We start from the raw sequence: 16,991 nt of genomic DNA, 5'->3' as shown, positions 1-16,991 counted from the left end.
AAAGGCATTACACGTAAAATGGCAATTGCCACGCACGCACGCAGGTTTATGACTTTATGTCTTCCCTTTTTCTTCTTCCCACTTCTTCGTCTCTTTCGGTTTCACTGTGAGTATCAGTCACCACACATGGACCACGAATTCTCCATGGACGATCTATCTCAGCTCGTCGAAGCAGCCAACGATTTTGCTACCTACCCTGGTCAGTGCTCACTTCCCTATACATCTTTCACTCACCATTATTATTCTTCTTCTCATTGTTTTTGACTTTGCAAGAAACTATGCTTCGATTTCAGGGGTGCAAAGCGATGATTCCGCTAGAGACTTTCTCAACCGTTTCCCTCTTCCTCTCATAATCAAGTTAGTGTATTTTTTTCTTTTTACGATTTTTCTTTGTTGTTACTCTCTTCTGTGTTTTAATAGAGAGCTCCTTGTTTTGTTACCGTAACAAAGATTTTTCTAGCTTTGCGCACTGTCGTCTGTTTAATAGAGCGCTCCTTGTTTTGTCAAATATCTTTATGACATGTATTGAATTGCATTTTACTAAATCCAAGATAATCAAACTCTAGAGTTCACCTAAACTTGAATCGCAGTTGGCAAAGCTCAACTGGTAAACTAGATTGGGGACCTATGGCTGCTGATGGATTTTGTCTATAAGACAAAAATACAGAGACGGCTCTGTGTTCTTGTCCCTGTGACAATATCCAAATGCTGCCTAAAGTTTTACAAGGTGATGAGTTAACAAAAGAGTTTAATAACCTGCTAAAACAATGTAGCCTTAAGCGGTAAGTAACTTTACCTTTTAACAAAATTGGGAGTTTGTTTAATGTTTCAAATAAAACAGATAATTAAGTTAGGTTCTATGGAAATTTGCTCTTGATTTTCTCCGTTAATTTTGCAGTGCGTTACAGACCCAATATGATGTGCCTGGCCTAGAGAATACTCTAGTTGCATGCCTTGAGAGGTTGTTCAAAACCAAGTTGGGTGCTTCTTTGATTCCACAGTATATGGTTTGTGACTTACCGCCTTAGCTGTTCCATTGCATTTTAGTTGTTTCAAATTATTGCTTAAATTGTAATTTTATCATGTCTTTCTTTCACTTGCACTAAATGTAAAAACTCCCCCCCCCCCCCTCTCTTTTACTTTGGGTATGGAGTGCAATTGATTGATCCCGTTTCAACTATTATTTATTATTTTTTAAACCATGTGATACTGTTTCAATGTTTATAATTGTATTGATATATTTTAGTTTTTCAATTTTTATATGACACTACTGCATTGTGGAATCAACAAAGATTTGAATCATAAGAGAGAACAAAACATCAAAATCAAAATGAATTAACAAAAAACATAGGATAGAATAGATATTAGACTTAGTAGAAGAAAACATTTCTGTGTAAAGTGCCTCTTATTAAACATTGACTGGGAAAAGTGTAGATGCAGTTAAAAGGGTGCATCTAGAATTGTGAACTCGTATGAACTAGAAATCTAAGTGGTTAAACAATGCATCTGGTCAAATTTTCATACTTTAAGAGGCTTTAAAAAGTTATATTTGGTGTTATCTAATGAATTTTCTGTCTTGATGCATACTTATCACGGTCTTTCTGGTTACACTATTATAAATTCATGTATTTCATATTGTATTTGTTACTCTTATTGCTTTGCTGTTGTGTACTTGGTTCAGTCATTTGTTCAAGTTGGTCTACAAGCAGATTCTCAACCAGTCCGATCCTTAGCCTGCAAAACAGTACGTCAATATACTCTTTTCACCAAATTAGTTTGGATACCTAGATTGTGCACAATGGCTATCCACCAACCCATGCCAAATTAACTTTTTATGATAGTGATGGAAATATAGTTTAATTTGGTTTTGCCTTAAAATCAATATTGAATAATTTTTATGTGGTTTGAAACTGTTGATAATATGCTAATGTTGAATTCTGTTATGAGATTGAGATGTTGGCTTTGGGCTTTTGCAGAACTATGTATGTGTTGCTCATGTTTATCACTATATGTACATAACTGAAAGGCACTTGAGACCCTCTCATAATTTCAGCATGTTCTTGGGTTTGGGTTTATTTGTTTGCTAGTATAAACTGTGAATAAAAGAGCAGAATAAACTGTTGTTTAATCTGTGGTTAGTAAAGTTTGATTCCTTAGACTTTTATTATCGCTTTGATTAAGTACACTATATCTTCTAGTGGTCCCTGTTCTTTTCAAGTTATATTAGCTCTAGGTTTCTTCCATTTCCTTCCGTAGGCAAGTTGTTATAAACCCATAATGATATTTCCTTCTATCAATTTTCTCAACTTCAGCGAGGTTCTTGGTTTCTCTTTCATGATGCATGTCATGATGTTTCTGGCCTATTTCTTGTTGATTGCTGTTGGTGATATAAAAATCTATATTGAACCTTCACCTCATTGCTTAAGCTTTTGAAGAAGTCATTAGGAATTTAAACAAAATTTGAATTTCTTAAGCTTTTGGGATGGTTGAATACAACTTTTACAGTCTCCGCATGTCCATCTCCATCTCCAATCCTTTGTTTACAATTTATTCTATAGTCCTTCATTCCTATTATCTGTATGTAACATCATATCTGCCTCCTATCCTTTTTTGCATCTTGGTCTTAACCCTTGGTGCTTCTGCTTATTGAAGAGTGCTTGTCATGTTTCTGTGACTTTGCACTTAATATTTATAAAATGGTTCTGTAAGTTTTATTTGTTTTTAAATGCAATTGAAATGGGTATAGGGGCTGAGCTACATAGATTTTAGTCGCCACCCCCTTCACTTCGACACCCCCGAACCCCCTTGCCCGTTTTCCTTTTATACAATTCAACTTCAGTGGTACTTCCTTCTCCACTTAAGTTTTTTCACAAAAAATGACGGGGCTAACTTACTATTTATTTTTACATCTGGGAGAAGAAAACTGGCTAGATATTTACATATGGGAACTATTATTGTTGTAATTGGACAACCTTTTCAGCATCACTATTATTTTTCATAGACATGATATTGATTTTCAGGTCACTTGCCTTATAGAGAATCCTGGCAGTGATTGCAAGACTGTTGCTCGTTTAATTACAGACTTCAACATATATCCTCTGTTGATTGATTGCCTTATCAATGGGTAAGTAGCGAAACCATTGTAGCGTTGCAGCTCTTATACCTTTCTCACTTCACTCGAGCATTTTTTCCCATCTTTTTTCCTATAACATGTTATCCTTAAATTATGTCCGTGTCACTTGCAAATAGTTAAGGGACTTGGTTAGCCTTTGGGATTTAGTCAATTAGGATAAATGAAACTATATTATAATTCATCGCCACTTACTAGGAGATCTTGCTATTCATCAATATTTCCTTAATCCTTGTTGTAAATTTTTTGTGACATGACTTGAATTTGGATAGGATTCAGTGGCTTGTATCTATTTGATAGAAAGCTCATGACCTTTTTTATGCTCTCTCTATGGTTGTTGGTTTATGATTTCCTTATCCTAGTCTCATTTTATCGTTATATCATTTGATCTGAATCAAGTTCTTTTGGAATTAAAAGGAACTAACATTCCTAAATGACTTGAGTATAAGAGGACAAGAAATGGGTTATGGGTGAATCTCCATGATTTTTGCAAAAATTGGAACTAATCAAAGTAGGGACACGTGTATTAGTTTACAGAAATGGGTAAAATGTCGCTTTGGAATTTTAAATTCATTGGAGGGTATTTCAGATGCCTTTAAATGGTTGGAAATATGAAGCATATGCCTTTGAGGATCTTGGTTGAAGCTGGTTTTTAACCCATGTCAACGAACTCAGGCATCTAAGGAAGGTATCGCTGATACCTAGGTGTTCTAGATATATGTTCATCTAAGTTCTTTAGTGCCAAGTTGGAACCTACTAAAGAAATTACACGAAACAAATGAAATTAATAAAAATGGGTAAAAACTCACTTGGGCAATCGGGACTCGGCAGGTATGAGATTACTGTAACTCATTAGAATCATGCCTTGACGGAACTTGGGTGTCATTGTTATTTTATTTTTTTATACGAAGACAGTGATATAAGTTAGGTATCAATATATCACGAGTTTTATATCCCGGTAAGAGAATCATAGTGCAACAAATGCGTCATCCCACATGAAATTTTTGTTGTTGGTCTCCATGTTAAATATAATAATGCTATTGATACTCATAATAAAACCTGTAATTTGCATAACTTCTCACATGATTATATGAAGCACCAAACTAGTGGCAGTTGCTGCAATGAATGCTATAAAATTGTTATTGAAGTTAGATACTATGCTATTATTGTTTTGCTCATTACAATTTATGTGGTTTGCATATCTTTGGACTTAATACTTATGCAGCAATGAGCAAGTGGCAGCTGCTGCAATGGAAGCAATGAAAATGTTAGCAGGTTTTCCTGAAGGCATGGTAAGAAAGTTGTACTTCTATGACACTTAGATTTAAGATGCATTTATAGTTAAAAAATGTGAAACCTTTTTTATGTATTTTTTACTCTTGAGAAGCTACTCTAACTTCTACCAAAAAAAGATGAAAGTAGATTTTTTGTGATATGAATTGTTTTTATACAGAACATGTAAATTTTTTTTTCTCAATTTTGGTCACAAAAAAAGAAAAAGAAAAAAAAAACAAAGGGTGCATTTCAGATTTTGAAAAAGGTGATTGTAAGAGCTTGGTACCACAAATATTAGGATTAGGCAACAACAGAAAAATAACAGTGTAAGAAAAAAAATATAGAATTATGGAAGAGAGAGTAGAAGAAAGAGTAGAAGGAGAATGGATAAGAAACAGAGGAGCTGGAAGATATCTGGGTGATGTTCTCCAGTCTCTAGGGTATTCATGGAAGAGCAAAATACTAAAAGGTAGAGAACAAGGTAGCATTTGAGAGACTACCACTCTCCTAAAGTTTCTACCCAGCCTAAATCTTTCCTTCCCTACTGATTCCTTTCGGCCCTCTTATATACTTTTTCAATCCTCTCTCCTATAGCAAAATTCCAGCTGTCCTATTTGTGAAGCTGGTCCCACTCTATTTTCATTTTCAACTCTCTTTTCTTTCATTCTTCTACTGTAAATAAAAGGCAAAGGAGCTATTTCACCACTCTTGTTTAACTAACTTAGCTGTTGCTTTTTCCCTCATTCTTCTTGTTTTCTTCACTTGGGTACTTAATCGATTTTTTTTTTTTACATAATTGAAAAAGCTAATAACTGATTTTTCTCAAAAATATATTCTTATTAAAAAAAGTTTAACTCAGATTTTTCTTAGATTGTGTTTTTCTTTTTTATTTTTGGGGATAAAATTTAGAAATATACGGAAAGTCATTTTTGTCCATATCAGTCTCTTAAGTTTTTTATTTTTTTATAATGAAAGTTACACCATATCAATTTCTTTAATGCTATTTGACATGAAATAGGAAATTATTTTTCCATCTGCCAAAGGAGTTGATTCAGACCTCGGGGCTATAGCGTCACGGTGTTCATCACTGGTATGCCAATCTGTTAATGCATGAATTATATTTGTCAGTGAAGATTTTAACATATCTGTGGATGGCTTCCCCTTAATTTCATTGCAAGGAATTTCTAACATATCTCTGTCCTTTCTTTGCTACATTTGAAAGCAATAATATACAGGAGGAGAACAAATCCAATTCTCTAGGTTTAAGGATTAATGATCCCTTTACAGTAGGGGAATATTCTATACCCTAATCTATCTAATAACATTATCAAGCTGTTGGCAAAGAATATAAGAACATTTCAGCATAAGTTACACTGAAGACTCAATAAAATATAAGAGGAAAGTACTTTTTGTACTTTCTATATGAATGTAAAGTTGTTAGTTATTCCCTTATTCAAGAATAACATAACATAAAATAGATTTTCGTATTTGATCTTTTTGTCACAAGCCAAGCCATAAAGTAGGGTTTTTACTAAAAAAAAAATAATTTCATTAAGATAACAAGGATAATACAAATTAGGGATAAGGGCTCCCCTATACAAAAGCAAAACAAACATGTTTATCTATAAAGCATAGTTTTCCATTCTCTTAACATGTCTGAGAGGGGAAGTTCCCACAAGGCAGGGCCTTATAAGACAAGAATTTATCTTGATTTTTAGTGTAATTTTCATCTGTTACTCTATACATTTGATTGTTTGAAATCCCTAATTTTCTTGTTTTTATTATTTCAATTCAGGGTCGAGTTCGGATAATGGCTTTAGTGGTGAAACTATTTTCTGTATCTAGGTCTGCTGCATCTACCATTTACAGTTTGAATCTACTTAAATTGTTGGAAGCAGAAATAAAAAATGCAAATGATACCCTCGTAACTTTAAGTGTTTTGGAGCTTCTGTATGAGGTTGGTGCTCTCTCTCTCTCTCTCTCTCTCTCTCTCTCTCTCTCTCTCTCTCTCTCTCTCTCTCTCTCTCTCTCTGTGTGTGTGTGTGTGTGTGTGTGTGTGTGTGTGTGTGTGCGCGCGCGCGCGCGCTCGACTTTAAAGACTTGTAATCCTTGGACTTATATATTTAGTTTATTAGATAAACCTTATAATTCACAGAATAAACAATATTTTAGTTAAGTAGTTACCCTTTTGTGTTGTAGCAATTACAAAAGAAAAAGTGTTTTACTTAGAATAAAGAAACCAAGCATAGAATCTTGCTAGTATTCATCACATTAGTAACCATTAGTAGTTAAATAAAAATTTCTTTGATAATTGTTGTTAACCTTTCTATTTATTTGCCTTTTTTAACCAGTATGTCTGAGTATTCATTTTATTAAAAATACTCTACTTAGATTATAGAAATTGAACATACACTATGCTCGAAATCAAATTAATTTCATTTATTTCTTGTGTAATTTGGTGCTGTAAGCATTTCTTTTCTGCTCTTTAGGTTTACAATGTTTCTACGCGAACAATTTCAACCTCGCATCCTTTTTTTCATTCCCACAAAAACCATTTATTGCACAGTATAACGATAATCCCAAATATATGAAGCAGAAACCAAACTGAGGAACTCTATATAAGGAATTATTAGTCATTTTGTGCTTTTTGTATTTAAATATAAGCATTTCTATATATTCTCATTGCTTCTGGGAAATGGATGCAGTTAGCAGAGATTGAGCATGGCACAGAATTTCTGTCAAAGACTAGCATCCTTCAATTACTTTGTTCTATAATTAGGTGCATATTTATGTTATCTGCCCGAATTTTGTACATGTACTGGATGATGCAAGAGTTTGTTTTTAACTTTTTATCATCTAAGAAAATCTCTTTTCATTGATATGGTGGCAGTGACAATTCTGCGGAATCTATTTTAAGATCGCGAGCAATGATGATAACTGGAAGACTTTTGTCTAAGGAAATTATATACTCCTTCATAGATGAATCTTGTAAGTCTTGCACTCTATAATCCTGGTGTTCTTTATCAACCAATATATGTTGGAGGATATTAAAATTTGATTTCATTGTCAAAAATAACTATTAAGTATTCTTTCATCTGTTCATATGTGCATTGTATTTAATCTACCACATTTTTAGATGGTAGTATGCCAAAATTACTCCAGAAAGATCTTGATATATCCTAAAGGTTTTTGATTTGTATGACAAATATATCCATGTTGCAGATAAAAATACCGCATTTTGGGTAGATTTTTACTCGAAATAAAATCTTTTGGGTGTACCAATTATTATTCTTTGATGGGTTGTTTTATTGGCACATGACCTGGTGTGTAGAATTTGATACTTCACTCTTTAGATGGGAACCAATAATCACTTTTGATATGTTGCAAGCCTATTGAAAAGCTATGGAGCACCGAAACAAACATAGGACACTTCTGACACAGGCATGGGCATAGATTAGCCCGATGTTCTTATTGTTATCAAATTATATCAATTTTCAATGCTTTCTATGACCCTAGCAAAATAGATCAAGAATTTAAGATTTTAGATAATTTCTTATGTCAGTAGTTATTACATAGTTTTTCTAATCCCATTTCAAAAGGAAAATCCACGAACGGGCCATTTAAAATTTTGAATACTTTGTTTGAAACTTTTATTGTTTTATTTTTAAAATGGACCTCGAGGAGAGCTTTAGAGTAATAGTAGTAATAGTTAAGTTGTTTCCATATGACCTCGAGGTCACGGGTTCAAGTCGTGGAATCAACCACTAATGTATTTATTAGGTTAGGCTATTTACATCACATTCTTTGGGTGCGATCCTTCTGTAGATCCTGTGTTAACGCAGATCCTGTGTTAACGCGGCTACCCTTTTTTAGAAAAAAGAAAAGAATGGAGCTGAGTTATATCATAATGTCTTCAGAGAGATCTTTTATCATGTGGTCAAGACACTACTAGCCCAACAAAGTGCCTGTACATAGTTAAAAGGAATTTAGTGGAAAGCAGGTCTCGTGCTGGTGTTGTGCTGATTTAGTTTGTTAAATATTCGTGTACTTAACATATTATTGCAGTTTAACAATTTTCTTGAAAGAACTAGAGAACAATGATATGATCAACCTTACATCCTTGGTGGAAATGCAATTTTTCTCATAGCAAGCCTCGTTAGAGTTCATTTGTGATGTGTTAATGTTCTTTACATATTGTGTGGCATGACTCAACAATTGTATGCCAAAGTATATAAATTGGGCTATTAAATTGATGATTGTTATGTAAGAACTAAGAGCTGTTTGCTGACTTGTATACCCTTTTTGCGTTGAATTCAGGTGCTAAAACTGTTATTTCATCTATTGATGGTAAACTTCAGTCCTTGGAAACATCTGATAGGGATGAATGCGAAACTGCACTTGAAGCATTTGGTCAAATAGGATCAAGTATGTATGTCATACATTTTACATGCTGTTTTAAAAACTTTTTCATTTCTCTTCTACAGGAAACTGATTTCAGTAGAATGATGTTGAATTTCCAGAGATGGGTACTTCAATTTTTCTCGCTCAAATCGATTCTCAAAGCAGGAAAATATAGGAGAAACAAGTTAATGAGCCTTGGATAGGAGTTAGGTATTTAGTTAGAATGTAGAATATAAAAGAGAGTATTAAGGTATGTTTGGGAGTTTTATAGATATTGGTAAAGAAAGATGAGGAATGGAAGGGACATATATATGCCCCATATTGTTTGAGGAATGAAAGGAATCTCCTAATCTTTTTTTGGAGTTTGGTATTTAGTTAGAAAATAGAAAATTTCTATTTTAATAAGGCTATAATAGTAATCGTAAAAAAGAACCCCTTTGAGGAGGAGGAGGAGGAGGGACAGGGGTGGGGGCACAGCATTTTCTTGTAAACTAGTGGTAACTAAAGGACCTAGTGTCCATTGGTAAACCTACCACATCCTCCTAAAAAATGAATTCCAACCATATTATTAAAATTGATCTTCCTTCTATGAAAAGAAAAGCAACAATATTAAAAGTGACTTTTCCATGTCATGCCTTCCTTTAGTGGTCCCCAACAGAGTTTTAGAAATATATTTGGTGTAGTAGAGAAAATAGTCATCAAGAGTGGGGAGAGCAAGGGAACTCCCAGATATCCCCAACCCATGCTAGTTCATATTCAAGAATAATACACAATTCTGTGGCATTATGATCCTATTCTCATACATATATTTTCCTAAATACATCATGTGAGATCCTAATTATATTATTTATTAATTCTACAGTATGAATTGCGCAAGTGTTGATCTTCTGTTGGCCCCTACCAACTGGGCCTACTTATGCAGATTTGCCATTGTTTTCTGGGCATTAGTAGTAAGACTAGGAACCTTTTCAAAGCATGTGTTCAAAGTTCAAAGTCAACCATGATTTTAATAGTTCATTGCAGAAATTTGTTTTATTAAGAATCTCTATTAATTATTTAAGATTTTATTTATGGCTATTGTGATCCTAGCTTTTGAAGGAGCTAGACTACTACTCTCGGGTTCACAACCTCCAGCTAGACATGTTACTTGTGCTGCTTTTGATCGACAAGGACCACAAGGGCATGGTAGACAACTGGTTAGTCAACTAGATTATTTTTATTTCTTCCCTTGGAGTTCTTAAGACTGACGGATGCTCTAGATGTCCTGAGTGTATTGTATAAGAATATAATGTTAACATCTTAGAGTGTCTTAATGATATATGGAATCAGTCTGGTTATTCATGAAGTGATCTAAGGTTATACTTTATTCATTATTTTCTAATTGTATGAGTTGTCTTGAATTTGAAATGATAGTGGCTAATGTTATACAGGGATTATCATATGAAAGCTTGAGGTTTAGAACTCCTCAGCTTGTAGGTTTTATATACATTAACTAATCATTATTCATAATTACAATATCTAAAGGAGGAACTAATTATCCCTAATTGATGCATCACTTTACATAATATCAACATTCCCTTCAACTTCTGTCTTATGAAATGACAATCAACCTGTGTGTTAAGTTCTCTCATGGAATACTAGATTAGAGGCAATGTGATGTGTTGCTTGACTATCACAATATAACTTCATTTGTGTATCTGTCCTGAACTCTAAAAGTAACTGTTTAACCCGGATTAACTCACAAGCCACTATTGTCCTGGCGCGATACTTAACCTCTACACTTAATTGGGCAACAACACTTTGTTTCTGCCACCAAGAACTATCAAAAGAAGAACTTGCCCAATTTGCATCACAGTACCCAATTACTTGGGTATTTCCTTTACCTATGTATAGTAGTCCTTAACTAGGGGATTTCTTGATATACTTCACAATCTGCATTATCGCATCTCAATAATCAGTGCAAGAAGATTGCATAAATGCACTCACTACTCTAAACAGGGTATGAAATATTTCATGCCCTAGTCTAGTAATATTTAGGGATTTCAGCTTCCCTACAAGTCTCCGATATTTCCCTGGACCAGGATAATATTCTCGTTGGTCAGACAACAATTTGCAATTTCCAATTTGGATCTTGAGCTGTCAATAAGCTTGCAATTTAACAAACGTATTTCTTCTAATATATCAAGGGCATATTCTTGTATAGGTAGAGATCATCATCTTAAGCTTTGTTAAACTAGGATGCCTTAACCAGTTATGGAGAGATTAGGAGATTCAACAACCACACATACCACTAGATGAGTTGACTTGAGATGGGTAGAGACCTTGCAACTCTTCCTTCACCAATCATTTGCCCCATATGACGGTCCTGTAGAAAAAAGGAATTGGCATCAAATGTGATAAAACAATTAAGAGCTCGAGTAAACTTATTGAGAGTAAATTGAAAGGACAACTTTGGATAGATAAGACTGCTTTTAAAGACACAGATTCAATAGGTGAGATACGATTGATTCTTGTGGTGACAATTTATGAGCCATATGCTAAAGTAATGAACTTAGGAAAGTGATGAAAGAGGGGTAAAAGAGGATTTGCTACTAGCAATATGGTCCGAGGCACCTGAATCAATTACCCATGAGATTAAATTATTACTAGATTAAGAGATGCAAGTGGTAGATACTGAGTGAGTACTAGTGGTAATAGGTGATTGATTCTGTTGCAGAAATAGCAATTGGTTGTCTGCTAGAAGGAACATCAATTGCTTTCTCTTCCGCTTGGCTGAACCTTGTTTGAGCAAACATCGACAGCTTTTTATGGAAACCCATGAAGAGAATAGTCTGTCCAGGTCGCTTGCCGCAGGAACATTGAGAGATAAAAGATATCATGCATGGGAAGGCATGGTGTCCTCCTGACAGCATGATTAATTTTTGCCCGTCTTTAGGCTCTAGATACCATGTTGAGATATTGTAAGACATGAGAATCTGTGTGTCAACTGTGAAGCAGAGGCTGCCTTTAGGCTCTAGATACCTTGTCATATTGGAAGCCATGAGAATTTGTGTCGACTGCTAAGCTGAGGCTGGATTAAGTGGACATTGGGTATTACAATTAGAAAGATATGGACAATATTTGTTACTCTAAATATATGATTCTAGCTCTTAGTTATCATCCTGATTAACATAAGATTCTAACAGTACCGAAGGTACACATCCAATGAGAATGCATCATTACAAGTTTGTTCTAGATTTCAGAAACAAAGTTGGAATATCATTTTACTTGGAATATTTGATGGTAATATACCATCTTTAACTTATATGGTTGAATTTAAAATGGCATTCACAGGCTGCATTGCATGCTCTAGGAAACATATCTGGAGAGACACGGTCTGAGAACATTATACTCAATGCTGAAGCTGAAGAAAACCTACGACGCATGGTCTATGAGGCTGCATCCAAGAGCTCAAAGCTGACTCCATCGGTGATCTATTCTTTTATTGTTATTATTTTTTATTTTATTTTTCATGTTTTCCTTCGGTGGTTTATTATCTTTTGGTTCGGCTTGTAGTGATTGGTTTCTCCTTAAAATAATGGGGCTTGCCATGTATTAAAAGCTTATCTTGCTCTATCTTCGTCACATTGATTAGTGGTATATCCTTTGTTTTTTTATATTAGGGAAATTACACCAATCTTCCTCCAATTCCATGAATACTACTTTTAAACTCCTTTAGATTTTTAATTAATCTCGTTCTTTTAATATATTTACTTCCATTATAGTAACATCCTTCCTTGCGTTTAAATTTAAATTTAAAAGAAAATTAAAGTTAAAATTATTTGCCCCTTTTTTATTGTATTTATTTAATGTGCATTGATCTCTTCCCATCCATTGAGTTTTTGGGTTCTTCCTTGTTGCACCTCCATTCCCATAGAAGGAACAATGTTTATGTAATGAGAGTTGAACTTGACTAGAGGGCAGAGTAAGTGGAAGAAAATATGGAAAATTTAATGTTTTTAGGGTGGAAGACAAGGCTGGTGGTTGTTTTTTATGGTGGACATCTTTCCTCCCTACATTTGATTGTCTTTCCGTGATTCAAAACAACACTGGTCACTCGGGGGAACCGTTGGAAATATCAATATTCAGGTTTTGGTTAGGACAATATTGATTTTAGACAAGAATTTTGAGAACCAAAACAGTACTTTACCCTAATATTGACCTTGTAGTGAAAGGTACATCAGCATCACATGTTACTGAGGAAAAAATATGGTAATGGAAACTTAGCTTAAGTGACTGCTAAATGAATATGAATTCTTCCTCTCAACATTAGAGGGTTTACCTTCACTTTCATGAATTTTGAAACTTTTTAACAAAACAAAGATTATCTGTTAGCCTTTGATTGCATTTAGCACATACTTTCTCAAGGGAACGAATGTTCATTTAGTTGTTTAGCTTGGCGGCTTTTCACCCATATGTTCTAAAACTAAATCTTTGTTCATGTAATTTGCAGGGTCTATTTCTGTCTGTTTTGCATCAGGATTCAGAAATACGCTTAGCGGTGAGACTTCGTTATAAACGTCTGCATTACAATCTTCTATGAATAATTCTTGAATAATTTCATTTTAGCTGTCACATGATATTTCTCTTATATGGCCTCCTTGTGTAGTTGCATTCCCTCAACTCTTCGGATTTAGTTATTTTTTAGGATGGGAGTGCCTGAGCACTGTTAAATTCAAATAGAGCTTTGATCTTTTAATCCATAATTTCCTTATATTATGGGAACTTTAGAAGTTCCACGTTGCTTTAAAATATTGTGATTTGATTAGAGTGCATACATTTGCATCAATGCCATCTCTTGTATAATATTGAAAATTGAATCATCGGGTGGACTGTGAAGAAACAGTTTCAGCCACAATATAGTTTTGTTTTTCAAGTTTGTTCAAACTTGTTTATAAGCACTGCTGCACTAGGTAGTACATGCTTGTCCTTAACATATATGTGGCATTATGTCTAACATATTTTCAGGCCTATAGAATGATTAGTGGATTAGTTGCCCGACCATGGTGCTTGATGGAGATATGCTCGAAACAAGAGATCATAAATATAGTGACCGATCCAAGTACCGAAACCAAAAAAATAGGTCAATTATTATTATTATTATTATTATTATTATTATTATTATTATTATTATTATTATTATGGCGACTGTTGCCTCAAACCATTTGTCAGTCTACGTGCCACATTGATTTTCTTGACTATATTTTTTTAATGCAAATTGCATTTTAGGCATGGAAGCCAGATATAACTGTTGTAAGGCAATACACAAATCATTGATGTCTAGCAGAGTTTCCAGTGATTCTGCTTTTGCGGGTATAGCTACAAAGGTAAGATACAAAAACTTTCACTACCATTGTACTCCCTCTGTTGCCTCTTTAGCACCAAGGAGCGCCATGGCCAACCCCAAACTTCAGATTTTTGTTTCCAATGTTTCCATTTACACTTTGTCTCCCCTCATTTTTCTATTTTGGCCCCCATTTTTGAAAAATTGATTTTATATTTGGACTTAAAGAGTTTAGAGTATTGATTTAGAAGATAAAAACATAATACGAAATATCATTTGAAATATTTAGAATTTATTGATTTAATTTTTGTATCCTACTTTTACACTTACTAAATAATAAAATATTAGGGAGTAATTTGTCCTTTTATTTTACGCGGAATTAGTTTGTCTAATGTTTTAAAAGATTAGTGACCACTTATTTGTTCGACACAAATTGTCAAGGCCCAATTTGGAGATATCCCAATATTTTTTTACATATTTAGTGGTTTTGATAATTCTATAATTGTGAATAATTTCTAATAATGAGAGAAATCAAAATATTGATCCACTTTTCTAGATAAAAACTAATGCATTTTTTGTTTCAAAAATTCAAATATGTATACTTAATTGAAATATATTTGGCTAGTCACCAAAAAAAAAAAATTGAAATATATTTGGCTGCCCAGTAATTTATTACAAGCCGTTACTGATTGGATTGTATCTGAACAGTCACGGAACAGAATTATGAATTTTTTTTCCCTGCCAAGAAGAAATAAAGAAAAACATGATCACACTTGTTTCCATCAATTTGTCTCGACTTTTGAAGTGATATTGGGTAGTTTTGGCATGCAGTTGCAGGAAGCCGTGGAAAAGGGTCCTTATCTGATTAAGAAGCAGGTCGAAGCTCAACCTGTAGTGATGACGGCTGAGAGATTTTAGATTTACATAATGGAGATTTTAGTTTTATACCATAGTTTTATAGAACAGAAAGCTTTTTTGTTTAGTGTTGGAACGTAGAGTATGTTGGCTATTGCTTAATGTCTGGAGTAGACTATATATCTTCGCCAGTAGTATGTTAGAAATGTCTAGCTATTTTATCAGTAGATTTTTTTCATCAACAATTTGCGCTTGAAACGGTTTCTAAAATTTTTAACTGACCATCTTGCCGACCTAGACTCCAAAAATTATGTGCTCTTTGGTTCAAAGAATGTTACTGTCCAAAACGATCAATATAAAATCTTATTTTGTCTTTGAACATTTTTTTTTTGTTGTTGCAAGTTTATGTGCTTATTTGGCTGTGTATTTGAAAAAAAAAAAAAAACTTAAAGTAGAAATAATAATAGATAATTGTTTTATATTTTAATATTTTTATTGAATCAGAAGCAATTAAAGTATTTGGTATTATAAATATACAGGCTTTTTTTAAAAATGTTATATTTATATTTGAATAAAAACTATACTATGTAAATTACTTTCAAATAACTAAATATTTAATATTTTATAATTAAATGCTATGGGATAAATAATTTAATCCTCTCTAACTAATAGTAAATAAAATTTAATAGCTTTATATTCAAAGTATTTTTGTTACAAAACTATGAATGTTAATCGGATGTGTCTTTTATTCCTCATTTTTTTCTTTATAAGATTTAGCGATTGATTTTTAGATTTTAAAGTAAGATGTTAGTGACTGATTTAGCTATTGAAAACATAACACCTGATTTAGTGACCAAAGTGTTGTGGCTATTTTGCGACCGATTTCGTCAGTGATTGATTTAGCGATTAAAAAGTTGGTGGTCATTTATTGACTGATTGACGACCAAAAAGTTGGTCGTCGTTTAGGGACCAATTTTGCAATTGATATTGTTGTGTACAGGTTTAGTATTTTTAGTTAAAAATCGATCGTTAAAATCAATTGTTAATGGTTAGCGACCAAAGTCGGTTGCTATTTCTTAATTTAGCCACTAAGGTTTTAGCAACTACCAAAATCGATTACTATATCGGTCTTTCTATATATATATTTTTTTTTTTTGTAGAATTTGATATATTATTTTATTATAATTAAATTGTTTCGTTTCAACCACAATTGATCCTCTAAACTGGTAAAATAGTAGATGAAGTAGTTGAATGACTTGTTTGTTTCTCAAAACCTTGGTTAATAGTGAAGTTGTAAGAGATGCTTAAAAAAGGGGTTAAATCATACTTGGATTTTTTTAATCTAAAATAAGACCTCAAGCCTTTGAACTTGTATGCAGTAGATATATATGTTAGTGTGAAAGAGTTAAACTAGTTTTAAGTTCTTTTGGGAAACATATTTTAAAATATTATTTTGATAGGAATAACATCCGAGGTCTTTGGTTGATAAAGGATTTCTAAACTTAAGAGGGATAACTAAACAATAAATGCGAGAGATCAAAGTTAAGAATACACAAGGATGTGTACTAGATTAGTCTAAAATGCTTACGTTCAGTTCTCAAATAGTTTGAGAGTCTCACTAATAGAATAAATGTACAAATGATATTATTTATATAGAGCCTTTCTCAAACTACAACGTTGACTTAGACTAAATTATAGGCCAATCTAAGGACCTTTGATATTCTACTAATTTTTTCAAACAAGATTTAGATTAGACATCTTACCAAATTAAAAACGTTAGATATTATTTTTTGAAACCTTCTTAGGACTATGAAGTCACAAAGATTGGCTCCTCACGACCTATGAACTTTAAACATTTTTATCTCAAATCTTTTCAGGCTAAGAGAATCAAGTAACAATTAGTTAGCTATGCAAATGCAGGATACTTGTCTGATCCACATAAAGGAAGATCTCAAACAGGATACCTATTCAAATATGTTGATACAGCTATATCATGGATGTCCACGA

The 16,991-nt window shown here is 33.3% G+C and overlaps 1 protein-coding gene across 1 annotated transcript; it reads left to right on the top strand.

Annotated features, from left to right (window-relative positions):
• Nucleotides 1-15,365, top strand: LOC112737989 (uncharacterized). Its single transcript, XM_025788191.3, has 17 exons — nt 1-199; nt 294-357; nt 899-1,007; nt 1,682-1,744; nt 3,021-3,124; nt 4,356-4,422; nt 5,424-5,495; nt 6,201-6,362; nt 7,111-7,184; nt 7,296-7,393; nt 8,723-8,830; nt 9,896-10,002; nt 12,140-12,274; nt 13,299-13,346; nt 13,814-13,928; nt 14,075-14,172; nt 14,961-15,365. The coding sequence occupies exons 1-17, from the start codon at nt 19-21 to the stop codon at nt 15,045-15,047; spliced, it is 1,692 nt and encodes a 563-aa protein (XP_025643976.3). The 5' UTR covers nt 1-18; the 3' UTR covers nt 15,048-15,365.
• The last annotated feature ends 1,626 nt before the right edge of the window (nt 15,366-16,991 follow it).

This window comes from Arachis hypogaea, chromosome 13 (genome assembly GCF_003086295.3).
Source record: "Arachis hypogaea cultivar Tifrunner chromosome 13, arahy.Tifrunner.gnm2.J5K5, whole genome shotgun sequence".
In the NCBI taxonomy this organism is placed as follows: domain Eukaryota; kingdom Viridiplantae; phylum Streptophyta; class Magnoliopsida; order Fabales; family Fabaceae; genus Arachis; species Arachis hypogaea.
Note: the sequence above shows the minus strand (reverse complement) of the source record. Positions and strands in the feature narration are given on the sequence as shown.

Bases quoted from the DNA above. Each gene is read 5' to 3' on its own strand.
- LOC112737989 (XM_025788191.3), top strand. From the start codon at position 19: ATGGCAATTGCCACGCACGCACGCAGGTTTATGACTTTATGTCTTCCC. The intron at 8,831-9,895 runs GTATGTATGTCA...TTGTGATCCTAG, and splicing joins ATTTGGTCAAATAGGATCAA to CTTTTGAAGGAGCTAGACTA. The intron at 14,173-14,960 runs GTAAGATACAAA...TTTGGCATGCAG, and splicing joins TTGCGGGTATAGCTACAAAG to TTGCAGGAAGCCGTGGAAAA.